The sequence below is a fragment of the Cornus florida genome, unplaced genomic scaffold (genome assembly GCF_030987335.1).
Source record: "Cornus florida cultivar Cherokee Brave unplaced genomic scaffold, ASM3098733v1 CherokeeBrave_3.0.0_Hap2_Chr03, whole genome shotgun sequence".
In the NCBI taxonomy this organism is placed as follows: Eukaryota; Viridiplantae; Streptophyta; class Magnoliopsida; order Cornales; family Cornaceae; genus Cornus; species Cornus florida.
Genome location: NW_026775573.1, coordinates 35738302 through 35757720, shown reverse-complemented (window position 1 = coordinate 35757720; position 19419 = coordinate 35738302). Strand labels below are relative to the sequence as shown.

The 19419-nt window shown below is 36.8% G+C and overlaps 2 protein-coding genes across 4 annotated transcripts in view; both read right to left on the bottom strand.

Moving 5' to 3' along the window:
* LOC132300267 (transcription initiation factor TFIID subunit 1) overlaps window positions 1–373 on the bottom strand; it is a 56766-nt gene extending 56393 nt beyond the window's left edge. The window contains exons 1-2 of the mRNA XM_059797285.1: window positions 261–373; window positions 4–159 (exon numbers count right to left, since the gene is read on the bottom strand). The gene's annotated coding sequence lies outside the window, so the exon portion shown is untranslated. The remainder of the gene's footprint in view (window positions 1–3; window positions 160–260) is intronic.
* Window positions 374–5669: 5296 nt separating this feature from the next.
* LOC132300265 (transcription initiation factor TFIID subunit 1-like) overlaps window positions 5670–19419 on the bottom strand; it is a 47436-nt gene continuing 33686 nt past the window's right edge. For 2 of the 3 annotated variants that reach the window (XM_059797282.1, XM_059797283.1), the window contains exons 15-22: window positions 14329–14535; window positions 13682–13888; window positions 10070–10457; window positions 9353–9555; window positions 9077–9196; window positions 8726–8782; window positions 7592–8602; window positions 5670–6321 (exon numbers count right to left, since the gene is read on the bottom strand). In XM_059797282.1, coding sequence (XP_059653265.1) covers window positions 5959–6321; window positions 7592–8602; window positions 8726–8782; window positions 9077–9196; window positions 9353–9555; window positions 10070–10457; window positions 13682–13888; window positions 14329–14535 — 2556 coding nt within the window. In that variant the 3' untranslated portion in view covers window positions 5670–5958. The remainder of the gene's footprint in view (window positions 6322–7591; window positions 8603–8725; window positions 8783–9076; window positions 9197–9352; window positions 9556–10069; window positions 10458–13681; window positions 13889–14328; window positions 14536–19419) is intronic. The other variant, XM_059797284.1, reaches the window with a different exon arrangement.

Genomic DNA, 19419 nt, shown 5'->3' with positions numbered 1-19419 from the left:
TACCTTTTGTGGATTTAAGGACGCAGCTATCGATTGGCGGTGAGAGAGATTTCGCCGTCGGCGACTTCACAGATATCAACGGCGGGAACAATCTTGGAGTTCCGAACGTTGGAAGGAGAGAAATAAGTGATGGGGGAGAGATATATATATACACACGATCTGGGGAAAGAAAATTCTCAGTAAAAGGTAAATAAGTAAAAGGTAAAAAGGTAAAAATGTGAGAGGTTTTGAGGATTAACAATAGATACGAGAGAGGTAACCCGTTCCAATGTACTTGGCGGAGAAAATTCTCTGTTCCGAGGTCTCACTGGTTTTGCACTCTATTTCCCAAGTTTCCTGTAAAACTCGCTCTATTATATAGAGGAGATAAAAAAGATGCCTGTTTTGTGCTCCCTACAAAAATATCTATATCTATATCTCTATAGGTTATATATATGTGGGCTGGGCTATTTGGACCGAAACCATTATATATATGGTCTGGGCTATTTAAACCGAAACCATTATACTTATGGGCTGGGCTATTTGGAACGGAACATTATATATATGGGCTGGGCTACTTGGACCGAAACCATTATAATGGCTAGGCTATTTAGACCGAAACCATACGCCCGTGCTGCCTGAGTATGCAATTTCATAATCTATTTATGGGTCAAGTGCAAAAAAAACCTTAGATATATACGGTTTGTGCAGAACTAGTTCTTACTTTTTAAAAATGTGCATATTAATCCATAAAATTCAAAAAAGTTGCAAATAAGTCTCTCTGACCACTTTTTGACAAAAACTAAATATAAAAACCATATTTTATCATTTTGATTCCCATTTTACCCCTTACCCATATGTGCATATAACACGCATGCCCATGCCCATTCCCATTTCGACTTGTACATCAGTACTCACTTATGCTTGCAGTTACCATCATATATCAGTACTTTGAGACATTTGAGAAGGAAAAACCCAGTGAGCTCGGTTTCTTTGGTTTCTAAGTTTCTATATACTGTTTCCTGCACAATGGTTGTCGGTGCCCATGAGCTCCCCAGAATTTTGGTGAGCTGAGAGAAGTAGATTCTCACTTCAACACGAATGTTCAAATTTGAGATTTTAGAGTAGTTTATAATTACTCTTTGTTGGTGAGTTTGATGCTATGAGATTATGGAAACAGATGTGCTTCATCTAAAATGCAATGCTTGCTTCATGTTTTTTCCACTCTTTCTTTTTCTCTCCTCTCCAAAAGTCAGTTCTTTGTGATATTGGACTAGGAATTATTGGCTGAAGACTTTTAAGTGTTCATTAAGCATTTTTGACAGTAGCTGATAACAATTTGACATCAATATTACCATGGTACATCAGTTACCAGCAATCTTTGAAATTTATCAGGTGGATTTAACCATGGAAAAGTATTGTTCTTGGATATTAAACATCAGCCAAACTTAAGTTTTGAGTTATGACTGTCCTCTCTTGGATGGTTTCATCAGTGTTCAGTATTCAGATGCATTATGTGTCACTATTCAACTCATTTGAGGTTCCTTTGAAGATCATCTGGAATGGCTCTTCATTATACGGCGGCATAAGTGTGTCTTATATGGTAGGGAACTGTTTGGTTTTGGTTTTTATTATATTCAGTTTTAGGTTTCTTTGGTTTAGCTTATCTCAATTTTATACAAATTGAGGTTTATTTTATCCTTGTCCCAAACAAACACAATTTTACACAAATTGGACAAAGGGTCATTTTACATGACATGTATTTATAGTTATTAATTTGTTCAACTGAAGTGAGGGTATTATCGTCATTTTATACCCAACAGAGACCTATTTGCACCAAATTAATAATATAGGGAATTTTATACTACACAAGAACCTTTTTGCACTATATCAATAGTAAAGGGGGGGTTTTTGCACTTAACCCTCTATTTATCGACGTTTAGCTTTATCTTTGGCGCAAGCCGATTCAATCTAATTTGAGGCGAAAAATATAAAATTAATATTTTAATATTTAAAATATTATATACTAATTAATAAATTTTATTTAAAAAGCATTCTTCTTGTTTTTGAAATGCAAAATTACTAATTAGATAGACTTGATTTCACCTAAATTGTTTGTTGTATTTTAATTATTAGTTGTAACAATTGTATCAAAAGCATCATTTTGAGATTGAATTAATTTATATATTTTCTTCCTTTTCATAAAGTTTTTCATATCCTTAACATTAATAAAAATGATTACAAACAAAATATACATTTTATACAATAAAAACTATTTAATGAGGAGAGATAAGCATTAAAATAATAATAAAGAAACAAAAATTATGAGTTTAATTTTTAAAAAGTAGATAATTAGAGAAAAACTTGGAGTTGATGTAAAATTTTCACACTTTTCAATACAATTTACTACACCAAAGTAGCCACAAACTAAACTCAATAAACACTAATTACAATAGCCATCAATCAGCTAAAACAAAAGCCAAACCGCTTCAGTTCTTCACGGCGAGGAATCCACTCTTTCAGTAAGAGCCCTTGCTTTAGACACTTTCTTTCATTGGTGCCCCATCGTTTCCTTCCGATTGTGCCCCCAACTTCGCCATAGGCAGGGCAACTTTAAGATGAAATGAAACCTTCCACTTCGGTGTACTAGCATGTGTACTAGACTAGAGCGGCTGAGTATTCATTCCATAAGGGCCCAATCTTCCTCTATGAACGAGAAATCTAAGCCAAGCTTCTCACTACCAAAGAGTGCAATAAAGAAATCGAAATTTTTTTTTTTTTTCACCTATACTCAACCTACCCTGGAGAGATCATAACAAACGTAATTTTTTTCGTAGTGAAAAGCTGTGAATCATTCACAAAGGAACAAGAGGTAACTTTGAATCCACAACGTGAAGAAAAATTGCAAAGCAATTTAAAATATTATTTAATCAACAATTAAAATTTGCTTTTGCATTACATCAATATTTATAATAGAGAAACCATAATACTGATATAAATTTTTAGATGAACCTGACTTTGTTTAGGCCTTCAACAAAAATTTCGAAATAATCAATAACCCTCCAATAAGACAATAAATGCGATTTTGAAACCCTAAATGAAGGTTTTCAGTCGAAAATCGATATGGTCAATAAGTGAAAATTAGTGGGTTTTTTCTCAATGGGTTGTCTCCACCCAAAAAAACACTCATTTATGGTATACTAAAAAAAAAAAAAAAAGACTTGTCAAACTGTACAGAATTCTATCTTGCATCAGTCCTCTTCACTTCAAAAAACTAGTCATCCAGTTTGGCTGCGAATAATATGAAGTATTATCTACCACAATAGTATAATAATTATTCCCATGAGAACCTCCAAAACACAACTACAAAATATCATCATTGGCACATTCCGAATTAAAAACTTTTTCACTTACAATCTACTCCAAATAGTGATATTTCACCTAATTGAAGCCCGAATTCTTTCATACCATCTGATTTGGAAAAATTTGTTAACCCTTTGATCATTAATTAATTATTGTTGCTCAATTTTAGCATTGAACTTCTTGTCACCATCATCTTCTTTTGTCATGCTAAAATCATTTTCTGCATCTACCAACTTGTGCAAAGGAATTAATATTTTCACATCCTTGACTTCATCTTCTTGAACAATAGGTGAAGCAACATAATTTTGCTCTTGATCAACTTAAATAATATCAGTCATTGCTTAAACAAAATTACTATTATCCTTGATGCCACTATCTTTTTGTAAATTTCATTTGTAGACTTTTTGATAGATGGACTCTCTTTGCAACAATTTCGGTATTTTTTATACATCATCTCCTCATAATTTGGTGGTAGGAATTTAGCCATGAACAATCGTTTCATCTTGTACCACGACCGCACGGGTTGTTTTCTTTGCCTCCTCCGGCCAATCCTTGTTTGTTCCCACCAAATTGAAGCTCATCGTTTAAGCTTGAAGGCAACAAGCGGAACTTGCTTATTTTCAGGTACATCAAAATATTCGAAAAAAATTTCAACCTCTTCTACCCAATCCAAGACATCTTATATAATAATACTTCCATTGAGTGGATCAAGTTTTGCTTGAAACTCATGATTGTTAGGATGTCTACGATTTCTGCTGCGTCTATCTCGATCACTAAATCGATCTCCTTATCATTGGAATAATTTGCATAGATTGAAGGCCTACGTGCATATACAGAAACATAACCTATATTCGGTTAGTTGCGAGATACATCATTAACACGAACTTGAATTGAACCACAAATATGGCAAACTGCATAAACCCCTTACTTGGTTAGTGGGGTTATTTTTGTCCCCTCCATTAAGGGGTGTTGTTAAATGCATTTTACCCAATAATAATAATAATAACAACAACAAAGGGGTATCAGCGATTTAATTTTAAGGCTAATTTTGTCCTAAAATTTGTATTCTTTCAATGAGTCTTAAAAGGAAACTTAACTTATTGGCACATCATTGTCAGCTTAAACTAGGTTTTTTAAGTAGGGTATTCTGGCATTACCCATTATGGTTTCTTTTTTTTTTATTGGTTGGCATGGGAACCTTCGCAACTATCCGTCTTTTGGACTTATAGCTACCAGGTAAACTTTCGGTTACTCACCCCAACCCCACAGTGGAAGTATTACCCATAATGTTTGTTTATAATAAATTGATAATTGATATCCAAGACAATTTAAAGAATGGGGTCATTTAGTTCAATTTATCTCTTTTTTTAGTTCTCTTGGTATAAAATTATTATATATAAAACCAACCAGGTCCTGTAGAATAGCATGACAATATAATTTGGATCTGAAAATAAATTTTGAAAACTCTAAAAATTAAAAATAGTTATAAAAAATGATCAAGAGCTGGAACTCGAAAGTGACAAAATCTAAAATTTGATCAGAGCAAGAGCGCCTCCAAAGCACTTGTACACTTGTAACACTACTGTGCTATTATGTGTATAAAATATTTTCAAAATCTGTACATATAATAAAAGGCAATTATATAATTTATTATACAGTAAAAAAATAATTTTATAAGTAGTAGAAAATGTGTTTGAACTATAAGTAAGCTAATATCCTCTATATTAGGACTAAGGTTATACATAATATTAATAATAATTAAAATACAAAAATTATAGCATATTTTTTATTTTTTAAAGAAATGCTACCTCAGAAATCTATTATTGTTTAAATTTTTGTACACGATGAAATTAATAATTTTAAAAATAACGTCTTAAATAAAAATAAAGTAAAAATAGAAGGAATTCATATGTATTCTTATAATTTGCTTGCGTACATTCCTATTTAATATTTTAGACTTAAATAACAAAATAAAAGTGATCAATATAAAACCAACAACAATTTTTTTTTTTTTCCAGTATTGTATGCTTATTCTCCGTTTTGTAAATTTCTAATTAAATATATTTTATTAATTACCTTCAATAAAAAATTCCACATGTGAGTCATGTGGTTGCCCATAATTGAATAAATGAGAGAATTACAAATTTGATTTCGTGAATTATGAAAGGATTTGCTTTTAAAACGCAAGATTGGCACATAAAGTGTGAAAACAGCAAAATTGTGTGAAAATGAAATAGTTCTCTTTTTCAGTTCTATTAGTAGAAAAGTATTGTAACAAACTAAGCAAGTAGTATACAGTAGCATGACTATAATTTGGACGTCGAAAAGATTTCAAATGGAACTTTTATATTACCAAAATAACCCGAATGTACATATATTCGGCCAGATCGGATGCAACTAAATGTTCACAACTATGGAAATTTTCATCCGACGAGCTAAAACCAAAGCCATTCCCATCCATCAAAAACCCCAAAAGAAGAAAAAAAAAAAAGGCTTCAACATTCTAGGGATTTCAAAAAAAAATCTTAATCCCCACTTTTGATATCGGCTTCAGCTTCTGTCAAGGCCTCAGGCTTCAACAATCTAGGGATTTCAAAATAATCTTAATCTAACAATCTAAATTTCCCCAATTTCGATACCGGCTTCTGCTTCTGTCAAGGCCTCATCATATTCACTTACCAGGTAGTCACAAAGCTCCAAAAGCTGATCTGCTAGTGGAGGAATACCGGAGTTGCACCCATTGTTGTACCTGTGAGCATTGTATGTAATTTGCCACACATCATGCCGGAACTCCTCTCGGCTCTTGTATTCCATCTTCCTCACCTTCTCCCTGATTGTGGACAGATCCATAGGGCGCTTTATAATGTCCCCGTAGTCAGGAGCTTCCTTTTTGGATACAGGTTTTAAGAAAAGGTAGGACACCTCATGCCTGCCCTTTAGGGTTTCCACAATGGCCTCTAAAATATTAGACAACCCAACCTGTAATTAAATTAAAAAATGAATATCATATCATACAAAAGGAAAAATATTCTTCACTAAACAAGTAAATGCATAGTAAATTAGTATAGACGATAAAATCATCCATAAAAGATACAAGTTGCTCAAATACAATCCATAATTCTGGAGAAATCAGTCAGGAACCTTTTTGGTGACTGTTATGAGTATTCCCTATGATATGTTTGGATTTACTAACAGCTCAAGAAAAGGATTTGCAAGAAAAATAATAATTATCTTCCACTCTGAAGTTCTTGCTTTCTTTGAACGCAGTTAGTAGTCAACTAAAACATGTTTTCAAACGGTTGACAAATCAACTAATAAAATGATTTCTAAGCACCATCAGGGCAATTAAAGATGCATATTACTTCCTCTGTCCCATTATTGATGTCCACATTCAAAATTCACACATTTTAAGACACTAGCTTTTATTAGATTGGTTTCCAAATTTATCCCTTTTAAATGTTATTCTTTGATGGGGTCCACCATTTTGACACTTTATTGTGTTTTATCTTTTAGGGGTAAATTGGGAATGTTAATAAAAATAGTGCATTGATTTTTGAAATGGGACAACTATTATGGGACAGCCAAAAATAGAAAAATGGACCACTAATATGGGACGGAGGGAGTATTCATTAAAAAAGTTAATAAGCGAAATTTTTTGTTAATTGTTTTCAAACCTACTTTACCCCCATAGAGATATTGAATAGAACAGGGTATTTTTTTTCCTGCTATAATTTTGAAAATGAACGTTTAAATGACCCTCAAAAGTAAGTAAATAGATCCGAAACATATAAAATGCAATTAATCCTGCTGTCGAGCAAGCCACCACAGTTCCGACCCCCTTTCCCTCTCAATGCCCCTATTTAATTCTTTGAAGAAAGTGAAAGTAAATAGCAAGCGTAGATACCTAATTTCCATTCTGTGCTATCTTTTAACATTAAATTATATCTTTTAAGCTTCTTCCAGAAGAGAGAGGTATAACTGCTTTTATAATCATTTCATCAAAGGAAATCCTCAAAAAGAGTTAGTAAACTAGACAATGACCTATATGTATATTATACATTCTTACGATGATCAATTCCTTCGTGTTCCTTCCTCTAAACTTCCCTATTTAGCAAGATGAGATGAAAAACGAAAAAGAAAATAATTGTCCCCAGAGATCAATATGTAGCACTGGTCCATCTAAATCACCCAAAACCAGAATGAAAAGTAAAGGGAATAGAGATATGACAAGGAAATAACCAGCAATTACCTCTCTCCCTCTACGGCGCTTTGTGGGTGGAGCATACTCTGCACCGTACCTTCCCAAATCAATTACTGGTCTCCTCTTCACAATTCGATATCTTGCTGCTATCCTTTTGTCATTTCTTCTTGGCTGCAAGTCATCATAATAATCATCTCTTACTTCAGGCACTTCTTTCTTCTTTTTCTTCTTATTTGCCTTCTGACGTTCTTCTTCCTCCCTCTCTCTTCTTATGTCTTCTTCATATTTTCTTAATGCAGCTAACCTTTCTTGTTCTTCTTCTATTCTCTTTTGTTCTTCAAAAAACCTTCTGGCTCTCTCTTCTCTCTGTTTCTCTGTGATTCTCCTCTTCTCCTCCTCTTCCCACCATCGTTTACCTTCTCTGACTTTCTGCTTTGCTCCCTCGAGAACTAAATGTTTGCTCTCCCGCTCTCTATGATTCTCATAACCTGACAATTCTATAATTTTCTTCATCTTCCTGTACTCCAGATCAGTGCTACCTTCCTGATTGACCTGGTCCTGATTGATCTCCTTTGGTCTTCTGATTATGATTTTCTTGCGAGGCTGGTTTCTTTCTGTCTCCATCGGTGGTCTTATCACAATAGACGGCTTGTGAGATTCAACATGGACATCTTCAGGTTTCATCTTGTTGGAAAATATTATTTTATTAACTTTAACGGAAGACATGTTCCCAATTTCAGCATCTGATGTTATTGGTCGGTCAGAGCTCTGTAAGGCAGAAGGAGCATGTTTATCAGGTAGCTTATCAGTGGAACCACATTTGACCTTCAGAATTTTTGCCTTTGAACTGGACTTATCATCTTCAGGAACTTCCACAACAGCAATTTTTGTTACACTTTTTGCTATAAGCTTCTTTGTCATAGCTTTCTGCTGGGGCTGAGGCAAGGAATCGGAAGCATTAGATCGCATAGATGCCTTATTCGGATCTGTACTTTCAACCCGTGTTTCTGGATCTTCTCCATACTTGGGGCAATTCTTGTTGGTCCTCATGTGGCCAAGCTGATATATCAGAAATTAAACAATCATAATTAAATTTCTCACATTTTTATCAAACAAGAAAAAGTTCCAATATACTTGCCGAAAAAAGAAAAGGAAAAATGTTCTAACATTTAAGCTACACACCTGACCACAAGCTCCACAAACAAAACTCTCTCTTGCGGATTTCTTTTCCTTGATAATCTGGATTCAGGCAGAGTTATTCAATTGGTTTAAAGCCATAGAAATAAAAATTAAAAAAAAAAAAAAAGTTGAACTTTCTCATAATTAACAATGAATTTATAACATTGACAGAGGAGAAGAAAAAGAAGTTAACTCAGCATCTGGTGCAATATATATGTGACACTTGTATGCATGCAACACAACAGAAGAATGAAAAAATCGAGATCACTAGTAAAGCTGCTGAATACACAAGAATGACTCGAGTCTAATGAATTAATTGTATCACGTGCTTTTCGGGGGGAGAGATGAATTTACCTGTATTCCATCCCCCAATATTTTAACTTTCTTGTTGAGTAAACCCATGCATGCAGTGTCATTCTTTTTTATCAGTTTTACCTTTTCAGATAAGTTTTTTTTGGAACTAAACCTTTCCTCCTGCCACCAAAAAATAGTTATCTTATTATACTTTCAATGAATGAAAAATCGACTCCATGGCTTGATGTAACGTCTATATCAAATTGAAACATGTCAATCCAAAACAGGATGCAAAAAGTATGGTAGATAAACAAAGCTAAAAGAACTCATCCTTACCTTATTTGGGTCTCGAAAAATATTCTCTTTTGATATATATGATCCATCAGGTAGGGCTCTAGTAGTAGTATTCTCGACAATTGTATTAGTTTTCTTGACCTGGTCTCCATTCTCAAAGAAATTTGACTGCGAGCCTGGAGTTAATCCCATTTCCTCCCCTGCAGCTTTTGTCTTCTTCTTCTTCCTCCTCTCAACCTCTTCATCTGCAAAGTAATATCGAGGTCAACTATATAACATGATATGTGAAAGATTTGTTTCTGTTATTATGTTTGCAAGACAAACCCTGGGCAGCTCTCAAATAAGCACTAAGATTTTGTTCACAATATATTATAGAGGTAATTAAAATTGATGTTAACATGCATCTTCCAGAGCATGAAAAGAAGCAACAAAGTTCCACATTCTTCATCATGGTCAAGATGTTTTCACCCATTCAATAGGATATGCTCTACTTTCATACATTCCTTCCATTTTATATGTTCTCAGTTTACCACTCATAATTCATAAAAAATATAGTTAAAAGCAAAGGTAAAAGAATATATATACATTCATATATATCTCCATATATGATTTGAACTGAAGAAAAGCTCATTCAAGGTGTAATCATGCGTAATTGTGTAAAGACAGCTTCTTGTTTTTTATAAATACTCTTCAACCAGTAGCTTGCCATAAATAACAGTATTGTATATCAAGAAACCAAGTAAGTAATTAAGTCCTTACCATCCATAAGCATCCTGCACAATTCAGCTGCTTCAGCTGCATCATCTTCAATTCCCTCTTCCACCAGAGCTTGGGATAGGTGCCTTCTCATTTTAAACCCCCTCACACCATCTGCTTTGTCATGCTTGGTTTCATAGTTACTCTCTTCACATTCTTCTGCACCCAGCAGATTTTCTAGGTCCCCAGCAAAGAAATCTAGGTCACCATTTGCTTCTGAATCACTATCATTTTCACCACCATCAATAGCAGAAAGATTTTGAACTTGTCGATCCCAAATTTCTTGGCATTTTTCTCTTGTCTGCTGCTGAAGCTGGAGAAAGGACATTCGCTGACCACGCGCATACTTGCTGATTGTTGTTGGATCAACCTTGAGCCCAACTGCAGCTTGCTTGAAAATATTACACAGAGAAGATGAGAGACGAAAATCCAGTAGTCGTAACAACATAATAATATAATAAGCCCTAAACTAATAAACTCTAAAGTCTAAACTAATAAACTAAGGAAAGGACAATACTACCCGCAACAATAAAAATAAATCCTACTCTAACCCCCCTCCCTCCTCTTCAAACTCACGATGTGACAGTGAGGAGCATCGAGAGTTTGTTAAGAAGAAAACGAAAACGTAAAATAGTGTGGGACTTTGTGAAGAAGTCAACCAACTGCAGAGAAGAAGAAACAAATGGTAGAGAAATGGTGCCAAGCTGAAGGTGTTGGTACGTGAAATGACGATCAATCTCGATGTGCTTGGTGCGTTCATGAAAAACAAAATTGTGCGCAATCTGAATATCACTCTTTTTATCACAGCACATAGAAGTTGGAGCAACCAAAGGAAACACACAAATCAGAGTAACCACTGTAACCAAACTATATCCGCTGTAGTTGCAGCCATGGCCTATGTTACATGGACTCTTCAAAAGTAGCGAAGTACCTGTGTCGGACACATATTGCTCGGACATGGGGTTTGGGATATGTGTCCAACACTTTTGGGTGGACATGTAATTAAAACCCATATCCAATCATTCAATTATATTATATTATTAATTTAAAATGAGTTAAATGCCTATATTGAACACTATATTAGATAAAAACATTACTTTACTCTAGAAAATAAAATAAAATGAATATTTAGTAGTGTCCATGTGTCCTGTTTAGCGAACGAGCAACAACTGTTTGCTTCTTGCTTTTTTAGAGAATCACAAAGAAAAATGCAGAAACCAGTGGAAAACTTGTGATCTGTGGGATTTCCAGCCAAATCAGGATCAGAAAAAGCACGAAGCTCCAAAGCTGATGTAGAAGAAAACAACAAACTTTGGTGCAAAGTACCTCGAAGATAACGCAAGATACATAGAACCGCAACCCAGTGAACAGTAGTAGGAGACGATACAGACTAGCTGACAATCAGGTCGAGTGGCAGTGAGATATACTAAACTGCCAACTATAGTTCGATATAAAGTAGGATCAGCCAAAGGGACACCGTCAGTAGGAGTATAGCAAACATTAAGCTCAAGGGGATTGTCAGCTGTCAGAGTATCAGTGAGACGAGCTCTACGAATAACATCTCCGGCAAACTTAGATTGAGAGAGATGATAACCTTTGGGAGAATGAGCTACTTCAATGCCAAGAAAATAACGAAGAGGACCAAGATCCTTCATCTCAAACTGCTGTTGTAATTGAGACTTCAAGAGAGCAATACCAGTTGTGTCATCACCAGTCAAAATCATGTCATCGACATACAAAAGAAGAATAAAACGGCCTATTCTCTCTATTTACTATTGACCCAGTAGTATTGATCAATCAAGCCCCATTACAAACGAGAACTGTGCATAACTCCATCACCATGTCTAGCAAAACCATTGCTTGCAACTTGCAACCACCATCTCCAACAAAAACAAGGACGGTTGCACTATTTAAGGCCCCTCTCTCTTTCAATCCCTCCAGTTCAAGCACCATTTTCTGCCATGAATACCAACAAACCTTAAGCTTTTATACAACAGAATCCTCAAACACAGCACTCCAGGGACAAGTGAGCATCACCTCCACTGCCCTCACTTCACTCACCATTTTCCCCCTCATTACCTTTCTATGGTTCCCTTGATATCGCAAACACCTACCACCAGAAATCACCGTACATCTCAGACTTGCCTCAATAGTTCAGTGAGATCACTCTATACAAAAACACCAAGCTGCTCATACCCTTCACTCACTAAACCATCAAGCTCAGACCCATTACTACAACCAGTGTCACCAAACCAAAAAGATTTTGCAAACACTCCTCATTTAATGTTCAGTAACACAAACTGCAACACACTCTAGATCTCAACCTCCCAATTTTTATATTATCATTACCAACTTCAATCATTTTATTCCATAACCTAAGGGATTCCTAATATTACCATCTAATTTCTTGGTTAGAGCATAAATTCAGAACAGACTCAACCACTAATTTAGATTCTCAATGCCCTCTCCATCAGTACTTATAAATAATAATAATAATAATAATAATAAGGGAAAAAAAGGTCCTCTCCGTCAGTGCGGACACAATTTGTACCTGTAGATATAGTCATACCTCCAAAATATTTCTGCAAAATATATTTGAGATGTGATTTGATTGTTATTTTATTTATTTATTTATTTGGAATTTTAGCATGCCTAATTTTGTGGCAGTTCTGGACCAAATTTACATTAAGTTCTCTACTCATTTTATAGAATACCTTTGATTGACCTAGGCAGCCATCATTTTTGTACCAAGCTATTATCTAATTATTGTTGAATTATTAAATGTTTCAGCAGATTATTGGACATTAATATATCAAGAAATCTTAGCCATCATCTAATATATAAGCACGTGGCTACTCAAAAGAAGGTTGATTCTAGTTGGAATTTTGTATTGGTAATGCAAGCCAAAAGAATATTTTTAAGCTACTCTTCCAATCTTGGCTCTTCTTACCCAAAAGTCATTCATATTTCAAGAAGTTTGGATTTATAAATGGATTAGGATCTTCTATGTCAAAATTCTCTATGTTATCTTGACTAATCATAAAAAAAAAAAAATCTCTAAGTTATCTTGAGATATGGACATATTTGATTTTGTGATTTGCTAACGGGAGAACTAGAAAAGAGAGAAGGGAAGCCATTTAGTAACGGTGTCTTGGTAAATTGTTCCCTTCAAAACAATACGGTTTTGATGTGGTCTGATATAAGCCACTGATTTGAAGAATAAGACACTGAACAATCCTGTGAATCCATTTGTTGACACACTGTGAAGTTCACAATAATTGGTAGAAATAGATTGCATCTGTAGAAAATAAATTTTTAGAATAATAAAACATAGGGACTTTTCCCAGAACATTTGTAAAAGCCATGATCATTTGGCAGACACTTGGATTTGAGCAATTAATGGAAGCTTATCCTTTAGCTACTAATACTGCAAATTTTAACCAATTTTCTACCAAAGTAACATAAGAAATAGTTTCTAGAGCTAATTTAAATATTCAAGTTACAGAAATTTTTTATGTAGAGCTTATTTGGAATAAGGCTAATCAAACTGAATTAGAAACTAATTATAACATGAGTTTTATTTTCCTCTCTACGGATGGTGAAAGAAAGGCATACCTCTCGTGCAGCTTCCATGCTCAATCTACGTAGATCAGCATCTGTTCCGGTTACAGTTGAACCTCCTCCAGGAACAGCTTTTTTTCCCTTCATCATCACATTAGACACTGGTGCCTTTGGAGCAGTGCGGACATAGCTGAAACCCAGGCCCCGTCCAGATGGATCACCAACACCAGTGATTTCCAGACGTTCAATATTTTCTCTATCCTGAAGAAACAAAATGAAACGAAGCTCAGAATATAAGTGTATGGACTGAAAAGTAAGATACAACTGTCCTAGCATCATGCTTCATAAATGTGACTGAAGGTGCACAAGTTTATGGGGGAATGACAAAGTGAGTCATTATAAATGATCCTGAATATTGCAATAACTGAAATAAAAAGATTGATAGAAAATCAGAACTTATAAAGGTTCAAATAAAAGCTCAAATTTAGCAGTGAAGCTAGAATTTGTCAGTATCCTGACAGGACTTTGGGCAATTTGACAATAGCCTAAGGGCATTGGCTGCTTTCAGTGCAAGGAGTCGCGTTCTGCAGTATTATAACTCCCTCAACAACGTTGCTATACAATTCTCCAACAAATATTTTCCCCAACCACCAAAATAAGCGTGCAAAACAATATATATTAATTAGATTGAAATACTTTACCTGGTTTATACAAGCAACAAAATTGCTGCTCAAGTTCCATGGAGTTATCTGCAGTTCCCTTTCAATGTGTGATGCAGCAGCTAAAGCAATTGCTTCATCTGGAAGCTGATTCATTGCAGACGAAAGGCCATGGGGATGAGTCAGCCTTATAAATCCTAAACGCTTGAGCCTGTACAGGCCAGCATGCATGCTTTCATAGGCACAGACCTACGCCATAAGAATTAGAATAAAAGCAATTAAATAAAAAGAATGTGGAAAGCATCAGAAAACAAGGAAAACATGATCCTAAGAGATTTACACAACTTTTTAACAAAATGGAATTTTTATTCATATCTGTATTACCAACCATGAGAAAAGCAAAACAAAAAAGGATGGGACAGCCATGAGTTATGTTATAGACTATTAAACAAACAACGTATAAATGAAATGAGCATGACTGAGCTGAGAATGATAAGAGGGCGTATAACAATAAAATAAAGGATAAAATTAGAAATTTAACAGATACTTGATGCTGTTGAGGTAGCACCCACTGGAAATAAAATGGGAGAAAATCAATTAAGATGATTTGGCCATGTGCAACAAAGACCAATAACTGCATTGGACCATCAACGAAGGGTGATTTGGTCAACATTGAGATTTGAAAGTAATGCTAAGGGAAGGGGAAGCCAAACTAAGGGTAACATTAGGGGACAAAGAAGACCAAAACTTATGTGGGTTGAGATATAAATGGAAGATGTGATAGCTTGTGGTTTGATTGAGGTTTCCTAGTCAAGGCAATGTAACTTTCGGTTCTTACATATATGCAATTTCACCTCAAGAGTTTCAAGCTCGTCAACTTCTTTCTCTAACTTGCCTTCATTCATCTAAAATCTCTCCACCTCCAAGGCTATGCCCAACAAGATTTTGAAATAATGCCCAAATCCAGAGATTGGTAAACTGAAAGGCATGTTGTATTATGCCAAGAAAAAGTATATTTTCACACATTACAGCTGTTATCACACGAGCTGATATGAAGTGCCACACATGCAGACACCACACAACATTTGAACATAATGAACCAAATGTCGTCAACCACATCATACATATACTCTCTTGCACATATAACATTAAGCTTTACCATACACATCATTGAATTAATTTTAATTTTTTTTTTTTATACGGAAAATCCTTGAATTAAATTTTACCAAATGATCTGAAGATATATAAACTAGAAAATAACAAAGCAGATCCACAATTAAACTGTGCGAGACCAAGATGATAATGGTCGAACAGTGTGTGTGAGGCTGGGATACAGATCATGTGGTCAAACTTTGTGCAAGGCCATGATCTTTATTTTATGGACAAACTTTGTGCACATTCAAACAACTTATGGTGCACCTATCATTGAGCCGAGCTACCTCATATCAGTGGTATAAGGTGAGTGGACCTTGGGAAATTGTTTATGACCCTGACCACTAAGGTACATGTAAGCAATGTGATCCCTTACACCTATCTCGAGGGTTGTGTACTCTCCCAGTTACAAGGAATATGGAGTTGGATGGATAGGCTATGATACTGGATGAGTTGTGTCCAGATTAGTTTATGACTTAAGGTTAGCCAACAGAATTTAATATTATTGGTCTAAGTTGGATCATGACCTAGTGATAAGCAAGTTCAATTACAGAGATGTTGAACGCCCCTATCAACCTGCGGGGGAATTTAAGTGGATGCCCTTCTATCGTCAGATAGAGACCCAGGTCATGCAGTGGGTTGGCCTAGTCATGGATCGGCTGATGGGAGAGTTTTGCCGGGGGCATCTCGACGTTCTCCTTGAAGCAGCCATGGATTTCAATTTCTGTGATGGGATAATGATTTTTATGATGATTAGGTGTTTTAATTTGTCTAACGTTAACCTTTAGAAAGAGTTAAATAAATTACTGAAGTTTAATTTGTACATATCATTATTTAAATGTGTATGATTGAATTTATCAAACTAAAAATTAAGGAAAATACAATATTTGCAAGTTTTATGGTGTTTATTGACGATTGGTTAGACTGCTCTGTATTGGGCTTTCCAAGCTCACCCCTCCCCACTTCTTACTCACCCTTTTAGGTGCTTGAAGACATGGATCGATGCTAGAGGATATACTATCCTGAGAAGTTTCAATCAGCTAAAGATAATTTGTCTACTATTTAACAAGGGATAGTTTTGAGGAGCCTTATGTAACAACAAAACTCATTATGTTGCGTTTGGTGTGCATGAATGGAATGGAATGTAAGTGAGAATGGAATGAGAATGGGAATGGAAAGGAATGACCATTCTCATTCTATTGTTTGGTTGTAAATATGAAATGTGTAGGAATGGAATGATAATAACCATTCTAGTGTTTGGTTGGACCAATTTAAAATTTTGAATGGAATAAATTTCAAATTGAGTTCTCCAAAATATCCCTCTTAGTAACAAATAAATTAAATTAACAAAATGACATTCTTCTATAATTTTTTAAAAATAAATGATGGCAGTGGTAGTGGCAGTGGTGGATAGTGTTGAAGCGGTAGTGGTGTAGGTGGTAGTGTTGGAAGGTGGCGGTGGTGGCAATGGTGGAAGGCGGCAACGGCAGTGTTGGTGGAAGGAGGTAGTGGTGCTGGTGGAAGGCGGTAGCAGTAGTGTGGTGGTGGTGGAAGGCAGTGGAGTTTGCGGCGGTGGAAGGTGGTGGTGGAGGTAGTCGAAGGCGGTGACGATGGTGGTGGAAGGCGGTAGCAGTGGTGGTAGCGGTGGTGGGAAGTGGTGGTAGCGGTGGTGGGAAGTGGTGGCAGTGGTGGTGGTGGAAGGTGGTGGCAGTGGTGGAAAGCGGTGGCGCTGGTGGTGGTAGAAGGTGGTGGCAGTGGTGGAAGGCGGTGGCACTGGTGGTGGTGGAAGGTGGTGGCGCTGGTGGAAGGCAGTGGTGGTGGAAGGCGGTGGCTCTGGTGGTGGTGGAAGGCGGTGGTGAAAGGCAGTGACAATAGTGGTGGTGATGGAAGGTGGTGGCGATGGAAGGCAGTAGCAGTGGTGAAAGGCGATGGCGATGGCGATGGTGAAAGGTAGCGGTGGTAGTGGAAGGTGGTGGTTGTGGTGAAAGGCGGTGGCGGTGGCGGTGGTGGTGACGGTGGCGGTGGCGGTGGCGACGGTTGTGGCAAAGGAAGACGGTGTCGGTAGTGAAAGGCGGTGGCAGTGATGGTGGTGGAAAGCGGTGGGCGATGGTGAAAGTCGGTGGCGGTGGGCGATGGTGAAAGTCGGTGGTGGTGAAAGGCGAAGGTGGTTATGGTAGAAGGTAGTGGTGGTTTTTGGACTTGAAATATACGGGTTTTTTGGGAAGTTGATTTTTATAAAAAAATTACTTAGGAATGGAAGGGTCATTCCATAGGTTTAGTTGTGGAATGGATTTTCATTCCCAGGAATGACTATTCCCACTTTAAATTGCATACCAAACAAAGGAATGGTTGAAAGAGGCATTTCATTCCATTCCATTCCTGCACACCAAACGTAGCATTTAGTATTTTAATTTTGGTAGATTTGGATAATCATTTACCTTTTTTTTTTTTTTTACTAAGTAAAAGTGTATTAGAAAGCATTCAAAAGGGGAACGCATCCCAAGAGCTATACAAATATTGAAGCCAAAAAAGGAGACCTATGGACCCAAAGAACCCAAAAAATCCACGATTTCATCTAAAGATAATATATAATTCCTCCCCATCACCCAACTAAAAAGAGAAATAATAATAGAAAATTTCAAAGCCCCAATGGAGGATTCCTCCCCATCAAAAGATATTATATTCCGCTCTTTCTAAAGATTCCACCAAACATAGAGGGGGATCACTCTCCAAGAGTCATGAGCATGAACCCCCACCATGTGGCCCCTCCAAACGTCAATTAAATCCCTTGAAGTTCAGGGCATATCCCATTGGATGCCAAAAGGACCAAAAATAAGACTCGAGCAGTCATGAGCCACGAGTAAAAGAAGGTGATCCATAGATTATCCATCATTCTTACACAAACAACACCAGTTGACTGTCTTCTCTTTCTCAGATTGTCTAGAGTTAAAATCTTGCCCCCAAGCTGTAGTCCAAACAAAAAAAGCCACCCTGAGAGGAGCCTTCGATTGCCAATCCAATTTCCACAGGAAATTGGAACCATGATACTCGGAGAGGCAGAGAAAAAAGGAACGAACCTGAAAAGTCACTTGCGGAGAAGGCACCCAAGACAAGGAATCCTAACCAATACCATCCACCTCCTATCTATACAAAAGGTCCACCAAACGAGTCACGTCGTCCAACTCTCAATCCTGAAAGGATAGCCGAAATCGCACATCCCAAGTAAACTTACCGCTATCGAGTCGATAACAATCAGCTAACAAAGCATGTCTACCAACAGCAATCCTGAACAACCTTGGGAACAAACAAGACAACAAGCGATCCTCGCCGCAAGCATCCTCCCAAAACCGGACATTCCCTTCCCCCCCAACCTCTGAACCTAATGCGCTTAGAGAACTCATCACATTCCTTCAAATTAAATTTCCACACCCCCACGCCAACAACAGATCTGACTGGCGTAAATGACCATCCCATCTCTCCTCCCTAAAGCGACATGAAATAACCCTCCTTCATAACCTATGTTTTTCGCTACCGATTCTCCATAACCACTTGCCAAGGAGCGCTCTGTTGAAAGGAGCCAACCTCCTAATCCCAAGACCGCCCAATTGAAAAGTCCTGCAACCCTACTCCCACCAAACAAGATGAAACTTAAACTCCTCACCCCGGTCACCCCAGAGGAAGTTCCGTTGAAGCATCTCGAGTCTTTCGACAATAGAGGAAGGGATTTAGAAAAGATAATAAGTTGGAAGACTGGACAATGCACTCTTCACCAGAGTTACCTTCCCTCCCTTCGAAAGATACTGTTTTTTCCACCCAGTCAACCTTCTCTCGAAACGCTCAATCACCATATCCCAACATCCCACCCTCCTTGATGAATCACCCAACAGCAAGCCTAAATAAGAAATAGGGAAGGAGCTCGTCCCACACCCTAAAACCGCCACAAGAGAAGCCACCTCCTGAACCTCCCCAAAAGGGACAAGC